This window comes from Equus asinus, chromosome 3, assembly GCF_041296235.1.
Source record: "Equus asinus isolate D_3611 breed Donkey chromosome 3, EquAss-T2T_v2, whole genome shotgun sequence".
Lineage (NCBI taxonomy): Eukaryota > Metazoa > Chordata > Mammalia > Perissodactyla > Equidae > Equus > Equus asinus.
Genome location: NC_091792.1, coordinates 28035011 through 28053735, shown reverse-complemented (window position 1 = coordinate 28053735; position 18725 = coordinate 28035011). Strand labels below are relative to the sequence as shown.

The following is an 18725-nucleotide window of genomic DNA, read 5'->3' as shown; positions in this document are numbered from 1 at the left end:
AGACGTGCACTCGCTCTTCTGGTTCATCTTGGCCTCTCCGGAGCTGGCCTGCTCTTGTTTTATGTGATCCATTAGAAATGTAGGGAAAAAAGTCTGTTTTGTTAGTGCTTTTTTTTTTTTTTTCCCCTGGACTAACTCTTTAGTCTTCTGTAAGGAGTTTCTTCCATTTTTGGAAAGTGTCGAAACTCAGGGTCATTGACACACTTTATTCTAGTTTAGTTTGCAAAAGATGATATACTATCCTTTAAAACTAAGATTTTTTTCTTTCTTTTTTCTTTTTGGTGTAATGTAAGACTGCAGTCAGTGTCTACCACTTATTTATATGTGTGTGTGAGGTGAGGTGAGGTGAAGTTGCCAAAGGTTACTGTATTGCAAATTCTATGAAAGCAGAGTCATGATAGAGCTTTTGGACGTTCTTTTGGCACTTACAATAGAATGATTCTTTAATTAAAACTTATAATATCAGTACTTAATGTGACCAGGCTTTCTTATATATTTCACCTAACAGAGAAATACCCTGAGAGTAGTACCAGAGTCTGCAGTAAATTTTAATATTTGGAGAGCATTCATAAAGGGTATATTTATTACTATAAAATGGAGACTTTTTTTATCTCAAACTTAATCACATGTTTTTCCCATTAATTTGAAACTCCAGGAAGAGAAAAATTTTACTAATACACGTTGTGTATTTGTTTCTACTCTAATCAGATCCTGAAAATAGTTGTGTGTTCTGTCTTCACTTACAAAGATTTGTTAAACTTTCCTTTGAATATCATGACTTTCATCTTCCTGAGACCTCTAGTATGCAGCCAAAATATTCCTGAAGTTTAGAAACAGCTCGTTTCTGTAATACTCTCAAAATGGCTCTTTTTGGGATCGCTGCTTGGGATCTGATCTTTACAAAGTTTGTTTTCTCTTATTGATCATTCAGCGCCACACTTTTAGGAATAGTGTCCGTAAGGCCAAGGGGACCACAGATCATGATAAAAGAATATTCAATGAATGTTTTTATCTGAGTTCCAGTATTTATATTTCCCGTCTATGTGGACACAGAAATGTTTCAGTAAAGCAGGCACTTCTGAGTTCAGTATCATTTTAAAAAATGAGCTATATTTGGGTATTGGACGCTTTGAGGGAAAAATCATTTAGTGTATAACTCAACATTCTCCATTTTTAGTCTCAAAACTCACACATATTTTATTGATATGGCAACCCAAGCAAAATGGAGATAGGAGTGAAGAGAGGGTCTTACGTACATCATCTACCTCCCAACTCCCTTTTATTCACTTCTGTGAAGAGAAATTTTGAAACAAAGTCACATTTCCCATTTGGATAATCTCATTTTCTGTTTTCTTTGGGAAATAGAGACATTTTTATGCTTAACTTTGAATATTGGCTGACTGAAGTAAATCTGAATTTCTAGTTTTTTAAATTATTCAAATTATATACAAGAAAAAGCCCATTATGATTCACAAAGTAGAGAAAAATGTGATGAATAAAAGTGTTCAATCCACATGTTGCAAAATTCGTTAAAATCTATTTATTTTAGTGTTCGGTATAATTTCTTTTGGTGTTTCTAGGAGGAAACCATGCCATTCTCTAGGACAGAGTAGCAGACTATGTAAAGGGCCAGATAGTAAATATTTTCAAGTTTGCCTGCCATGTGGTCTCTGTTACCACTACCCAACTCTGCTGCTGTAGGGTGAAATCAGCCATCCAATCATAGTATAAGTCAGAATACTGGGGCTGGTCCCGTGGCCAAGTGGTTAAATTCACGCACTCCTCTTCAGTGGCCTAGGGTTTTGCCAGTTCAGAACCTGGGCACGGAACTAGCACCGCTCATCAAGCCATGCTGAGGCGCCGTCCCACATAGCAGAGCCAGAAAGACCTACAACTAGAATATATAACTATGTACTGGGGGACTTTGGGAGAAGAAGAAGAAGAAGAAGAGGAAGAAGAAGAAGAAAAGAATATTGGCAACTGATGTTATCTCAGGTGCCAATCTTTAAAAAACAAAAAATTAGTAATATGTAAAAAAGTGGGCCAGACTGTGCTCCAATAAAACTCTGTTTAGAAAAGAAGCTTGGCGTAGGAGGGGGGACAGGGGAGCATAGATTTGGTCCACAGGGTTTTCCAACTCCTTTTGGTATCTAATGAACTATAAGGGAAAAGCAGAAAGATAAATGATATGAGAGAGTAGTTTTGGGTTTCTCACCACCGCCTCATTGAGAATAGACCCTTGGATATTTCTTCCCAAGCATTATATCATCTTAAAAAAATTCTGTCACACTCCTAAAAACTATAATTTACAGAAGACCCTTTAGTCTTTCATGGTCAAACTCTGTTAAGAGTAGAGGCATGCTTAAATAAGGGATGCTTTTTAAATGCCATGTTCCTCTTTGCTGTGATTTTTATTTAGAGAGAAATGTGAAGTAGTGTCAGTGATGATCGATCTGTTTTTGGGACTTCTTCTCTAGAATGGATACAGTATTGATAGTTTAAGTTGGTAATGAGCTGAGAGAAAGAAATCTACACCTGAAACTATAATTCATCCCCTTCCCTCCCCCCCTCATGTTTATGGTTAAAGATTGAAAAGTCCTAAAATCTTTCTATGCTCATTGCAGGGCAAACACAACACTTTAAAGATGCCTTTTCAGGAAGAGATGCAAATATTATGGGATTGCCACTGGCTTTCTATTATGGAATGTATGCATATGCTGGCTGGTAAGTTGATATCTCTAGATTTAGTGGTTTGATGGTTCATAAATTCCTTCAAGTGTTTTGATCAAGTGCTAAGCAAGGTGCTAGGCGAATGTGAAAAGCCATGATCCAGTGTGATAAACTTTACTTGAAATGAGGAAGACAGTGTGCCTCCCTCCCCCAGGCCAATTACTGTGCACAGGACTTAACACAAACGTAACTGAGGTTCCCAGTGAAGGCCACTCCTAGATTTAGCAAACAAATGCTGGGCCTTAAGAACCAGAACAAGTCACTTTTAAGTATGTATCAGTAAGGACATAACAGTGCCTTGAGAAATTAAAGATTAATACTTTGATTGTCAAAAGGCCTTTCAGCTGAAGCTCCAAGGGTGTTTACAAATAGTGATTAATTGATTTTTCTCCACCTTGCCATGAGAAAGAAATAATTCAGAGGTAGAAATAAGTAAGATGTTCCCAGGAGGTAAAATGGTACTCTAAAGGCAGAGAAGGAGAAACTAAGATAGTGAAATCGGTGTATGAGTAATCTGTTACATTTGAAAGGACCTTACACATTCCTTAAAATTTCCTCAACATTTGAAAACAAATATGTGGTAAAGATGATTACAATCACTATGCCATGGGTACATTTCTTTTGATGCATGTCCAAGTCTGGTACTGTTCTGGTTGAAGTATTGGAACGCTGTATTCATGCCTCGTTTTCTTCAGGAACCTGAATAACAATAATCATGGATAAGAGTGGGATTTTTTCCTAATTAAATTTTATTGATCTAGTAAGATTTAGTTGAAGTGACTGTTTCAGGAAAGCCCATTGGGTAGAAAAGTATTATTTAAATATAAAAATCATTGTAGTAAAATTAAATTTCACTGTTTTGAAGTAAGTAGTAGCAAGATTTCTTTTTTATTATTTATGGAGCTAATAGTTTCATAGCTTTAGCTGTGAGGATGTTCTATGAGCCTAAGAATAATGTCAGAAAATGACACTAGCTCAAAAATTATGTAAATGCATTTCAAACACAAATATAATTTCCTTTTGTTTCTTTCGTTTTTAGGATCTTATCTTCCAGCTAATGCATGAAATATAAAGATATATTTCAAAATAAATGAACTATTTACTCTATTAATCTCATTGAATTATGAACATATAGCATTAGAGGGGAATGAGGAGAGTACAGGAACTGAAAATTTTAGCACGGCTTTTGAAGCAGAATATGTTTGAAGGTCTTTAAAAATTTGTAGGTCTAAGGAGTCTAGTGTAAAATATTTGTATATTCCCGGAATATTTTTATAACCATTGTGTATAGGAATTAGTCTTGAATCACTCAGTAGTTTTGAAGTCTTGTTTTTTTTTGTCCAAAAGACAATGTGATGTGAGGAAAGTACAGAGTTGTGATCACAGAGTTAGTAGCAGAATAAACTGTTCTAGGGCTACTCAGCCTGGATCAGAGCTCTAGAGGCCTCGGGCAGCAGCCAAGCTACTGGGAGGGTCTCCGGGAGATGCCAGAGCAAAGTGGGGAGGTGGCAAAAGCTTTCAGCTAGAGCCAAGTGTTGGGAGCACGGAATATTCAATCAGGAATTTGGAATGTGGAGATAGTCACAAGGGAGATTTGATTAATTCTATTGAATGAAGTTTCTTTTGCCTGGGAGTACCATGCATCTGTTCCCACGGAATCTTAAAATATTCTTCTACCCAACTCACTCCCCCACTGCCAGCACTGAATATTCAGGTCACCTGCTTTATGGAGAGGAAATCTTCTCCACTTCTGGAGGCTTTTGAGGGCTGATAGATTTCCCTATGTATAAAGATTCTTTTCATTTTGAGTTATCCTATTATCTTAACATTAAGTTTTATTGATGCTGAATCCAAAGTGTTACTCTTCTTAAAATGATTATAAATAACAATTTAGGTGAGACAAGCCATAATTAATACTTCATGAAGCGGGAAGTCTTTACTCTCAAGAATCCAGAGAACTGCAAAATGGAGCAGAAGAAAGGAAGCTTTTATAGGATAAAGAATAAAGAACAAGGGAGAAAAAAATGGAAAATGAATAAGGAATGGGGAAATAAGTCTAGAGCCCAGAGTTGGCTTGGCATTTGCAGATTGAGTGGCTCCATCGTGGGTCTAGAAATTTACTTCAACACTCTGTTTACAGAGTAAATGAGGTTTACATGAACATTCATTTACACTTCTACCCAATAATCCTCACGTCCACTCCCTGTTTTAAAGAAAGGAGACTATTGATTTTCTTATGCTTGAGGGTTCAATCATAGTATCAGAAATTAAGACCAGGATTTTAAATGGAATGTTATCTGATACAAGTGGCTTATGCAGGGGACAGATAAGTAACTATGTTTCCATAACAGGTTGTTATGCTACCTGCATGCTGCTTTGTGGATAGGTAGATATAATCTGATTGTTAATCAATGGCAATCAGTTTAAGAAAAAGGAAGCTGTGTTTAGAAGAAATAGTCTCTTGGTTTGGAGTTCCCAAGGAAAGGTTAGTATCTGGATGTAAATGGAGCAAGATGGAGACTAAAAGAGTTCCCACAGAGAAGGGGTATTTATTCTCTTTCCAAATGTGGGCCTGCCTCTCTGACCTTTCTCTGTCCTTCATGATATAATTACAAGACTGGGTTGTGGAATTATAAATGGGCCACTGTAAATGAACCTCCACTCCCTGTGCTGCTGCTGTGACAATGTTTGATGCAAAAAAAAAGTGTGGGGGACATAGCAAGTAAGTAAGACAGAGCAGCTATTGTCGTCAGAACCTAACCACCTGGGGTGTAAGTAAAAGCAGCAAGACATTGTTGTCCTGGAGGCCTTGCCCTGTTGGCAATTCAACTCATTCATGTTGAATAGGAAAAAGACCCTGCCAAACCTTGAATCTGAATAGGGTAGGCTTTTGGCTATAAGGAGTGCAGAACCTTTTTAGAATGATGAGAACTCCTTCACACAAGCATGATTAGAAGGAAAGAAATCATTAACCCAGGCCAGGTCACAGAGTTGGGTCAGAACAACTTTAATATTACTGCCAATGTCTGCATTCAGAGAAATACGTCTGCTAGTCTCCTTTGTGGCCCGGGGGAACTCAACCAATTTCAGTCCCATATCCAGATCCAAAGTTAAATATTGCTTGGTGGGGTTTTTTTTTTAATTGTGTGATAGAAAATAGTTTCTTGGTGTCTTTTTTCTCCCTTTTAAATCCTATCCTCAGTGGATTTAGTTTTTCTAAAGCTGGGGTTATTTTGTACCATTGCGTCAAATCTAATCTGAAGAATAAGCTTCTTTTTAAAATAATTCACATAGTTGGGTACTGGAATGCATTGCCAGCTTTGGGATGTCTTTTATACACAATCATGGAAAAGCTGAACAATAGATCTTGTGAGCGTTCTCTAGACACCTTGAGAAGATGTAAAGCCATGAGGAAGTTCTGGACTCATTGCTGAAGACTGGGAGAGCATAAAGATCTATTTCCCACAGGATGTGAATGTTTGGACCAAAATAAGAAGCTTTCTCCTTCCCACCTCCCACCCCGCCCCAAGCCCTTTCCTTTTCCCTAGAGCTATGGCAAATATTTGAAATTGTGTTCTTTTTCATAAATATTTCCTTTCTTGCTTTAACATTGTTGGAAAACACCAGTTTCTAAAACAACTGTTAAGAAGGAACAGGCTATTTTTGACATGAGAAGGCTGGAAATATTTCTTAGTGTGTGTGTTTTGTTTGTTGTTTTTGTTTTTTGGCAGAGTGGGGTAGGGGTGGAGGGTTGGTTTTGTGTTTTGGCTTTTTTTGCATTTTCTTCATGTACTTCTCATTGCCTCAGGCTTATAACAAACACATCAAATCCCTAAAAGTGAATATTCTAGATATAAGTATTGATTGTTGCTTGCCTTCCTGGTGTAACTACAACCTCTATGTTTAGAAACTTACCTTCTAGTCATTAAAAAAAAATCTTTTGTTGCTAACTTTTTAGATCACCTTTATTGTTCCTGTTCTTTTGACTGTTCAAATGTTTCTACTTAAAGCATAGTTTTTAAAATATTAGACGCCTTAACCTTGTTAAAAGGTAAACTGAGGCATATCAAAATTTTCCAGAGTTTATTTAAGCAAAAATTGATTTAACTCAGGCAGCATCCACTAGAAAGTAGCCCTGAGGGGCTGTACAAAATGAAAGACTTTCATAGGCAGAAGGGACTGGGAACAAAGAAGTTATACTAGGCAAAAAAGCAGGTATGGCAAGGCTACTTTCATTTAGGGGATGGCAGGAGTCTAGTAGGCAGATTACCTAACTAGCAGTGATCAGGCGATTCCTGATTGGTTTAAGATTCCATTTCTGGGAGAGCCGAAACTATAATTAAGTTTCAGTTTGGTGGGTGGCTTAGCATTTTGGCAACTCCATTTTGGGCCAGTTGTCCTGTTTATAACAACCATAAAGACCAACTGCCTATTTATGAATTTAGATGAGGTTTTTATAAAGATGGAATAAGACAGGTTTTCTCATCTTTGTTTTGTAAGTTATGAGATACCTAAGGTATATTAAAGGCTGATGGGCTAATATTCCAGCCGTTTGGTTTGGATTATAGAGAATTTGTACCTATAGACTTGTGTTTCTCTGTACCTACATAATGGCTATTTTACCTTGTAAGGAATAATAAGAGAAAAGAGTATATGGAAAATATGATTTTTTTATTTTGTGGAAATTTCCTAAGCCTATAAAGTGAAGAGTTAGAAAGGGCGTTGTCTTCGTACGGTTAGCTCTCCCCCATCATGATCCCTGCGTTTTCCCGTCTTTACCACCCAGTTGTCTATGTGTGCTTATTTGAGATTGGAGTCTGACTCAATCTTACATCTTGGAACCTTGAGAGGGAACTATAAGGGTATCCAGCAGTCCCTTTAGATTAGAGAAAGAAATCAACAGTGCAAGGGGTTAAGTATTCCTGGGCGGGATAAGTAGAGTCACAAAGGAAAGGAAAGGAATCTGAATTTTTCTAGGGCCATGACTTTAGGGTAATATTTGTAATCCTATGGAAATTGAAAGTGAAATATTGTGTGCCTAGAATGCTTCTTGTCATGTAAGCGACCCAGAAAGTGTTCAGGATTTGGGAAATATTCAAAATGTTCTGCTCTTTAGTTATCAACTTACGGTGTAATGACTAACAGTGTTTCTAAAATTAGCTGCCTAAATATACAAAAAAGAGTAATAGCAACTTCATAGTCTCGTGACTTGAGACTATTCGGATGGAATGCATATTGGAAAACAGTGAATTGAGAGGAAGAAATGTGAACTGAGAATTTATTAACTTTTATCCCATTTTTGGTTCCTATTTGCCCTCTGTGTTTATATCTAGAAAGCCAGTTCCCTAAAACTGGGAAATGTTATTGTCATACTTCTGTTGCCCTATAAGTTTCGATTGACCTGTCACCATGACTAAAATCTGGACTCCCAGAAGCCAAAGGCCATCTTGTAGTAAAATTCTCTTCTCACTGCCCCTGCCACAGCTTGTGCTGCAGAATGCTAAACTGTTGCTCCTACCCCTGTGCGTAACCACTCTCCCACACCCCCGTGCTCATGGTCTATACTTAGTCTGGAAAGTCCTTACACCACTTCACCAAGGCTAAGTATTAAGCATTTTAAAGACTCAATTTGGGTGGTGCCTCTGCCAGCCTGGGTTAGACCTCACCCCTGGTTCCCCTGGTGCCCTGTGCGTGCTCCAGCATTGTTTCCCAGCCTGTATCATATTATTCTCTAGACCATTCTATAAACTATGAGCTCCTTGATGAGAGACTATGGATTTTCCACTTTCATTCCCCCAGTGACTGACACATGATAATCTCATATATTGCTGGTGGGAACACAAAAATGGTAGAAAATAGTTTGGCAGTAAACATACATCTACCCTATGATCCAGTGATCGTATTCTGAGTGTATGCCCAAGAGAAATGATTGCATGGTTCCCAAATGGACATGTATGAGCTTATTTATGGTATCTATATTCATAAGAGCTATAAATTAGAAGTAATCCAAATGTCCATCAATAGTAGAATGTATAGCGTTACATTCATACAATGAAAAGAAACAATAAAGAATAATGAATTATTGCTACATATAGTAACCTGGATAAGAATCAGAAACATAAAGTCCAGCCAGACACCAAAGAATAAATATTGTGTAATAGTTATACAAGAAAATATTAGTCTATTGTGATGAAACAAGCAAAACTCATCTATGGTGATAAAAGTCAGAATAGTGGTTGCCTTTACAGGAAGGTGGGAGGGATAGTATTGACTGGAAAGGGCCATGAGGGAACCTTCTAGGGTGCTAGAAATGTTTTATTTCTTGATCTTGTCGTTGGATACATAGGTATATAAATGTGTAAAAATTCATCAAGCTATGCATTAAGATCTGTACACTTTACTGTTCATATGTTACACTTGTAAAAATATGTTAAGAGGGGCTGGCCTGGTGGCACAGCGGTTAAGTTTGCAGGGTCTGCTTCGGTGGCCCAGGGTTCCCCGGTTCGGATCCCGGGTGCGGACCTGTGCACCGTTCATCAAGCCATGCTGTGGCAGGCATCCAACAGATAAAGTAGAGGAAGGTGGGCACGGATGTTAGCTCAGGGCCAAATTTCCAAAAAAGGAGGAGGATGGCAGCAGATTTTAGCTCATGGCTAATCTTCCTCAAAAAGAAAAGAATGTTAAGAAATAGAAAATAACTCCATAAATGTGGTTTAACAGAAAAATGATTTGTAGGAGCTTTTGGTTGTTGGAGATTTTCATCTTACTATAATTTTTTTTACAAAGTTTTCATAATTTTGAGTTTGATTTTAAATATTTAAAATTTGAAACTTTGGACAAAATGTATTAATAGTTTGTAATTCATTTATATCTTTTTAGGTTTTATCTCAACTTTCTTACTGAAGAAGTGGAAAATCCTGAAAAGTAAGTAATCACATTTACTCTGAAATATTTATAAAGCATAAAATGTAAAATTAGCCAGTCCTGGTGGTCTAGTGGTTAAGATTTGGCACTCTTGCCACAATGGCCCAGGGTTGTTTCCCAGTCAGGGAACCATACCACCCGTCTGTCGGTTGTCATACTGTGGAGGCTGCGTGTTGCTGTGATGCTGAAAGCTATGCCACTAGTATTTCAAATACCAGTAGGGTCACCCATGGTGGACAGGTTTGAGTGAAGTTCCAGACTAGGAAGAAGGACCTGGCCACCAACTTCCAAAAAAATTGACCATGAAAAATCCTTTAAATAGCAGCAGAACGATGCCTGATAGAGTGTCAGATGATGAGAGGATGTTGCAAAAAGACCAGGCAGCATTCCACTCTGCTGTACGGGGGTCATCAGGAGTCAGAGTTGACTTGCTGGAACTAACAACAATAAAAAATTGTAAAGTTACATAGTTGAAAAAATAGACCTAAAGAATGAATTCAGCATGAGCTAATCAACTTTATCATCATCATCATCATCATCATCATCATTCTCTTAAGCAGATACAATTTATTTGATTTATCATAAATTACATGTAAATAACTATATTATATACTCTACATTTAATACTGAATATCTGATAATCTGAAAGCAGAAGAATAAAGTTGCATTTTTGGTAACCTATCTCATGAAAACATATACATACAACTTAACGTGGACTGTTAGCTACCCACAAGTGTTCCATGAGACACGAACTCCAAAAGTTGATTATTTCTAATAATTTACATGAGTTTTTTCATAACTATGCAGTTAAAGAGAATAATGTAATTAATGAATAATTAGCTATGAAAGCCTAGAAATAACTTTAGGTTATTATAGAAACTTGTAAATTTCGGCAGCTAGATGATTGCTTTTAATTTTTGTTTTAAGGTAATACTTTTGATGATTAGATGATTTGATGATGATTTACATATATGTTTCTAAAATAGACTAACTTAGAAAAATGAATTATTTTTATGATTTGTGTGTAAACATTTTACTTTGTATAGGAAAACAACACATTCTATGGACAGAAAAGGGAAATTTTAAGAAGTATGGTGTAAGATATCGACAGAATTATAAAGTTATTTAATTCACCTGACTTTTATTGTGCATCTACCATATTTCAACCATTGTGCTATGAACGTCCTAGATGATGAACAAGACTTTTGTGATCAGGAGTCTATTGTCTATTCAATGAGTCAAATGTGTAACATGGTGTGGTTGGTACCATAATAGTTTATTTACTCAGTTTAACAGAGAGAAGGAGGAAATACTTAAGTCTATCTAAGGTGATGTTGTTTATATAGAGTCTCAAATGATGAGCAGCTATTCCCTAGGTAAATATGACAGCGAGGGAGATAGAGATAGAAATGGAGATAGAGAGATAGAGAGAGAGGAAAAAAAGGGAGAAAAACGTCCAAGAAAGGGGACGACAAGTACAATAGTATAAAATAGCCTGGACGTTGGAGAATATGCTTAAGGGTTGACAATTCAAATTAAGATAGACTAAGAAATTCTGACATCAAGTATATTGGGAGATAGTAAACTGATTAGATCTGGCCACATACCAAGAGTTGTCAGAGTTTTTTTTTTTGAGGAAGATTAGCCAATCCTCCTCTTTTTGCTGAGGAAGACTGGCCCGGAGCTAACATCAATGCCCACCTTCCTCTACTTTATATGTGGGATGCCCACCACAGCATGGCTTGACAAGCAGTGTGTAGGTCTGCACCCTGGATCCAAACCTGTGCCACTGGACCGGCCCCCAGAGTTGTCAGAGTTTTGAACACACAAACCAGTAACTGAGGTTAAAATGATCTTTCACATTATCTAATTCAACGGTTATGAAAATCAGTGTGTAATTTAAACATATGAAAAGATATTTTATTGAGAAATATGGCAAATTTATGACAATATTGTCTTATTTATAAATGGAATTGTGGTAGAGTTTATACATTTCTAGGAACTAGTTCTTTCTAGTTACCTTATGAAATTATAAGCTACCTTATGACTCTAAAGCCATTGATGACAGAGGTAATAGGTTGGCCTGTCTTTTTAATTGTTTTTGAGAATAATTAGTGTGTAGGTAGCAACACAGGAAAGATGGCTCTTACTAGATTTTATATAAAATATTTATTGAATTTCCGTTGTGTGGAAGAGATTACTATGGATTATGACTCTCTCTTTTTAGTCTAAAAACATTTTAAAGCGACTAATTACTAAAATCTAATATCAGAGTATATTTCTTATGAAAAAATGGCAAAATGTAGGTTTGTGGCTATGACCTATAACATAACATTCCTTATAGGGTACATTATATATATAGTTCACATTTTCTTTTAATGTTATTTAACAGTGTAAGCAAAAATTTTTGTTTGCATATATACAATAGTGTGTATATTAATCATATCTTTAAACTATTTCCACCATTATTATCCTGACCTGAATTCCTGATATATTCTACCAGAGTGGTATGCCAGTCAAGAATTCTCTCTCTCCCTCTGTTTCTTAATTTAATGGTTTTAGTTTCACACATTAATAATGTCTGTGATTCAGTATATACAAATACTAAAGAAGAGTGATGTTTGGATTCAGTGTTTTTTTCTTACAGAGAAATTTCCTCATCTCAAGAAATGAGAATAGTAATAGCACTTACCTCACTGGGTTGTGGTAATTAGTCAATGTGTGTAAAGTACTTAGAGTAGTGACTGTCATTTTTTAATCTCCCTGAAACTGTTTGGTTTTTACTATTGTTGTACCCTTATTTTAGGAACAAAGCAAAATGTTATTCACCTAAGTGTTTCCTAGTTTCAATATCCTAATCAATTATCTTTCTTCAGTGTTTTTGAAAGAAATGTGAATTATTTCACATTGTGTTGAAGCCTGTTCTCTAAACTTTCATTATGGAAACTTAATATGCATTTTACAATCTCTCCATTCTTGTGTATCGATTTCATTGAATTTTTTTATTTAGAGAAAGTAAACTTGTATTTTAAAGGAAAAATGTAAGGTATAAGAGTTTTATAATAATTTAAAAGTGACTATCAAAACTGATTTAGACTAAGGTTATTATCACTGGTTACGTTAGATGAAGTATTTTCATTTCCTGGGAATTATGATTCTGCAAACTTTATTAAATATTCCTGGAGTACTTTCAATTTGATATAATATTGTAAGATCTTAAACTAAGGAACTTCTCAGGAGAGAGAAAGTCCAAATCTCTGGATTTTTGAGGTCAAGATAATGAGTAACAGCAAAGACTTAAGTTGAGGAAAGAAACCTCTGACACATTTCGTTCTTTCATGCTAGGCACTCAGACATTCAATATTTGCGTGGAGGATTCTGTGTAAAACTAAGCCAACACATTTATTTTTTAAAATCAGACTATGAGAAATCCACAGAGAATCCTCTTAATGGAAAGTAAAGTTTAAATTTGTATTATGTATTTATTAACCAAACAAATCCAAGGTTTTGAGCAATTTATTCAATGTCTTAATTTTAAAAATAACATTTCCCTGCTATGTTGACAATCAGTCCAGGTCTTTCAAAACTAAATCTTATTGTTCAAACACAGAGAATGCTTTGGGAAATATTTACGGTTGAGTATAGAGAACAGATGGTGAAATTCTGTGGACCTAGTCCAGACGTGTAATTTGTATTATTTTGTGGGTAGACACAGCTCCAAAATACCTATAGTTATAAGGAAGAATAATTATAATTCCACCTCCTTTGTGACATGCCAAGATAAATGTGTTTCCCAATCAGTCACGGGCGCATGTGTCCAGGTGTGCTGCAACGTGCAACTTTCTGGCAGCTGGTGAAATGAATCATCAAGTAAAGATACAACACCTTTTCCTATCCTCCTCCACCTAGGCCATAAAATTTACCTAAAATTGTGACTAATAGAAAAATTGGTCACTAATTTAGAACACTGAAAATAGCGATGTGATTTAAAACACATAGAATGTAGAATAAAGTTTCATCATCACAATTGACTACTCTTTACGTATAATTTAATTTCAGTGGAAATCTTTCGAATTATCTAACATTACACTATGGAATAATTTCTGAACTGCTATTTGAGGCTGACTTATAGAACTGTTCCTTAAGTGTAACAAGTGAGAGAGAAACTGGGAGATTAACAGAATCAGAATAACTGGCTCATGACTTCTTTCTTCTATCTCACCTACTCTTTAAAGCTTGTAAAGCAGTAAGCCTAAAATTTTGGGCAAAATTCTTGTTACGTGATTACATTTATAATGTTAAAAACGGTTCCCATAGTCTTCCTTGTAATGTTTTCTTCTCTGAGGGTAGCTTTACATCTATGGAAGTATTGATCCTTTAAAAGGCATTTATCATTTTCATGTGAAAATACAGTAATTATCATTGAAATGTTGTAAGAATATAAAAATTTTGTATTTAATAATTATCTCTTGCATGCTGGCTAGCTCCAACAAGAACAATATTTTGAGAAGCATGGAATGTCCAAAATTTGGACCATGAAGGTGACAGAATCCTAAGGAATATGTGAATTTTAAAACGTTATTTTCCCCCAAAATGAAATGTGTAGTAGTAATGATTGCTAATGTGCCCATTGGTTATTAAAAATGGAAGGTTTTAAATTTTCACATATAATGAGTATTGCCTTACGACATTACTTTTGTGGTGACCGTGCAATCTATCATTGTTCAAAAAGTTACACAGTGCAAAGAACGTATCATTGAGATGTATAATGTTTGTAATCCTGCTCTTAGATTGATAAATCATGTCTTGTGTTGATGGAAGCCAAAAAATGAATTGCTTTACTTTGACCTTGGGGCTCGGAGATTATTCGGTTTGTCTATTAGACTTGTTCCAGTGTTCTTCTCACTTCATTTATTCCCTCTGTTCTGAAGAGTTGGAAATAGTAGACTTAGAGGAAGTCAGTAAAGCTTGATATCATCAGTCATTTTTGAAGAGCAGGCTATCAACGTGCTCTGAATAATCAACTTTAATAGAAGGTTTAAATAACCAGTGTCATGTTTAATTAATAGTTTGCCTGCTTCCAATTTATATTAATTGATGCCTGAAAGTCATCACACCTTGTAACAATGATAACTTAGAAGAAGAGAAACTCAGTTTGGGAAAAATGCCCAAAGACATTTAAGGCAGTGTGATCCATCAGACTGGTCCACAAATGGTCCACAAAGGTTCATTTGCATTCAGTTCCGATGTTGCCATTTTAAATTCTTAGTATATGTGTGTTTCATTCCTTGTTGACTTGTATTAAGCCAGAATAAAGGCATTTATTAAGAATATTATACGATTTTATAAGGGCTATTGCTTATAGAACATATAAAACCATTAACCTGATTAAAAACACAGCAAAACAAAACTAAAAACCTTGCCCAAAGGTGTTATAGGAGAGTTACATCATGAAACATCAAAAATTGATTTGAAGTCTTTTATCTTACCTTTTGGCATTTTAGGGATGCAGTTTTCTATGAAAGCAAATCTTCCTCTTTATATGCTTTATAACTTTCTAACTTAACAGTTGCTAGAAAATAGCATACACTGTCTTGCCTATATATGTGTAGATTGCAGTAATATTATATTTTGTGATTTTTTATTACAAAGAAATATTATCTATTTTAGAATATTTCCAAAGTTTCTTTTATAAATGCCCAAGTGATATATCTTCTTAAGGTATGTAAACTAATTTTCACAGAAAGTTACCTCACTATAAATAAATGTATACAGAAAAATATGAATTATTAGGCAGAATTAATTTTTAAAAATTTTGCCAAATGAGTCTTTTAAAAATGATGTCTCCTGGAGCCAGCCCCTTGGCCAAGTGGTTAAGTTCTTGCGTTCCGTTTTGGTGGCCCAGGATTTCGCCAGTTCGGATCCTGCATCTGGACATGGCACTCCTTGTCAGGCCACGTTGAGGTGGTGTTCCACATGCCACAACTAGAAGGACCTCCAACTAGGATATACAGCTGTGTACCAGGGGGAATTTGGAGGAGAAAAAGCAGGGGGAAAAAAAAAAGATTGGCAACAGTTGTTAGCTAAGGTGCCAATCTTTAAAAAAAAAAAAAAAATGATGTCTCCTAATCAAGTTAATTTGTGAAATTGGATTTCTACTCAAGTTTACAAAGATCTCTTTGGAAAAATAAGACGTCTCTGTGTTAATGAGAATACAACATTGTTAGGATTATCTTAATATGTGACAGAGCTTCTCTTTAATTGTTGAAATAATTGACACCTAAATTGAAATCATTCTATTTTGTGCATTTCTTCTGGAAATACATATAGAAAGTTTGGCAAAGCCACTTTTAAACATGTTTCATGGTAGGAAAATAATTATACTGGTCGAGCCACTGAGGCAGATGAAAGGTCAGTATTTGGCCAGCTGTCACAGAGAAGAGATGATTCTATGTTCAGAGAACAAGGTCACCAAGTTGCTTTTTCTTGCCTTTGCTCAGTCTAAAAATTTCTCACTAATGGAACATGTGGTTGATGTACCCTGGGATCAAAATTCTTGCATTTCTCAGCTTCACATATGCATAAAAAATACATTTGGCTCAAACACAGTTTGTTCATGTAAGGCTGAAGTGTCAAATAAGTGGTGCAGAAATTATAGGATTATATTATAATATTTTATCAGGCAGTAATCAAAGAAGACAGATATTAATCCTTCAAGTGCTTTGTGGAAGCCATTTAGATTTTTTTTTTTTTAATTTTAAAGATTCTAACCCTACTATGAGGCAAAAATTTGAAGGTCAATGCTTTTGACTGTTTTACATCCTTTCATATTAGTTGTTTCTAAATTCTATTTTTAATTTTGTCAAAGTTTATATTTTGAGTCTAGAATCATAAACTTGTGTTTTAGGAACAATAGTTGCGGCTGATTTAATTTTACCCTATCTTTCTGTTCCCTTTAATTATCCATAAAATAAGAGACCTCAAGCAGTATGATGAGTAGAATCAAAGAATTTCAGAATTAAAGGGCGTCTTGGACACTATCTAATCCAGTTTTTCACCAGAGACACAAGTCTCTGCTATATCTTTAAACAGGTATAATTTATATAAAATAAAATGAGAAACTGACTATAAGTTCCTTGAACTGGGCTACCCAGTATTTTTCACTTACAGATGTTGATTAGCAACCTGCTAATTGCGATGATCATTTCAAGTTTTTTGTGTATATCTGTGCTAGAATTTCCATTTATTGGTTTACAGCTATTCATTTGCAATGAGAAAAGTATTATTTATTCATTAATTGAAAATTTATTGTTTTCAAATTTTTTATTGAGATAATATTGATTTATAACATTGTGTAAATTTCAGGTGTACAGATTGTTAGTTACCAGAAGGGAAGGAGGATGGGGGTGGGTGAAAGGGGTAAAGGAGCACGTGTGTACGGTGACGGATGGCAACTAGACTGTTGGTGGGGAACACGATGTAGTCAAATTTTGATAGATTGTTAGTTGAGTGGCATAGGTAGGATGGGTCAAATATCTTGACTATAATAGATACAACCGAAATGAGGAATTAAATGACACACACCAGAAGTTACAGAGTTGGAATCCTCTCATCTGAAAGCAATGCCTTCTACAATCTTCATAAGTCAATCATTCGATTGTCTCCTGCTTTCAAGTTCACACTTTACTAGCTCCCCTCATCCAAATTCTCATTTCTGCAAATCAGCTACCCTTCTCTCTGCCCGGGTTTGAAAGTTAATGATTTTACCCAAAAGGTGGCTCGTAAAGAAATTTTACACTCTGTGTTATACTTGGTGAGAAAAGTCTTGGACCACTCATATCTAGTCTGTGGCCTGCTGCCTGGTATTCCTTCAGATACAATGTTGTTTAAGATTCTCACAGGAGCAGAATAACATCCCGTGTTGTTCATCAGGGGCAGAGACAAGATGCACCCAGGTCATTATGTTTACACTTGCCATGCTCTGAAATAATTTTGATCATTTTGTTCTAGTTGTGTTCAAACATTGACTCAGCTTATAGATCTACTCAGGAAAATGAGCAACTTTTGAAATGCATAGGTGCATCTAAAACTGTATTACCAATGTAAACGTCTAAAAGGAACCAAATGAAGTTAAGGCTTTTTAGTACAGAAAGATTTACTTCACTTTTATGAACTATAACAATATTTACTTACTGAGTCTTTGAAAATAGCACTGGTTCAGGAAATCAAAATTCTAATCCTGTCTCCTCTTAACTAGCTGTTTGACCTTGGCCAGACCTCTAAATTGCTTCTGAATCTTTGCTTACCACTTTTAAATAGAGGGTAATAATCCCTATAATATAGTTCTCATGGGGTTGTGAGGATAAAATATGAGAAATTCAAAAATGTTAATGAGCTCGACAAGTAATATACAAATACCATCTGCAACCAAAACCTATATTCTTCAAAGATTAGAATATTTCATAATCTTTGGAAAAAAATTAGAGGATTAGCATAATTGTTTTATGAACGGGGGTGCCTTTTCTACACACATGACCTATTAATCAGCTTGAAAAGTTGTTCTGCATCATCAGCAAAGTACCCAATTATTAGTAGTTAAAAGGTTCAGAAGATGATGAGAACTGCTTTTTATTTAATAGTCTCCAACCTCCCTCAGGTGGCAATATGCTCACGCATCATAATCAGAATGAATTTCTTAGTAGACTTTTTTTTTCCTTCTGAACCAAATCTTTGTATGCCCACACCCATACTGTTGTCATCACACTTTTAGCTGGTGGTGCTGATATACTGGATGGACTATTTGTACTTCGACTGCAGTCACCTATTTTTAGGTGCACTATCTGACTGAGAAACTCCTTTATGAAATCTGACAAACAAGGGCTTGATCTGAGTGGCTGGTATCATGTATTTAAATTTTTATTTTTATTTCCAGGAAAAAAACTATTGAATTAGTACAAAATAGGAGAACATAAGCATTAGTTTACCCCCAGATGGTTTTTATGAATTTTTGTCTAATTAAAAAATGCGCAGTCTTTATTAAAAATATAAATAGTATTTGTGAGGGACATGCC

General features: G+C 35.5%; 1 protein-coding gene across 1 annotated transcript in view; it reads left to right on the top strand.

The window, feature by feature from the left end:
• Positions 1-18725, top strand: part of SLC7A11 (solute carrier family 7 member 11) — a 74817-nt gene that overhangs the window by 16852 nt on the left and 39240 nt on the right. Inside the window, exons 5-6 of the mRNA XM_014850841.3 lie at positions 2625-2724; positions 9610-9654. Coding sequence (XP_014706327.1) covers positions 2625-2724; positions 9610-9654 — 145 coding nt within the window. The remainder of the gene's footprint in view (positions 1-2624; positions 2725-9609; positions 9655-18725) is intronic.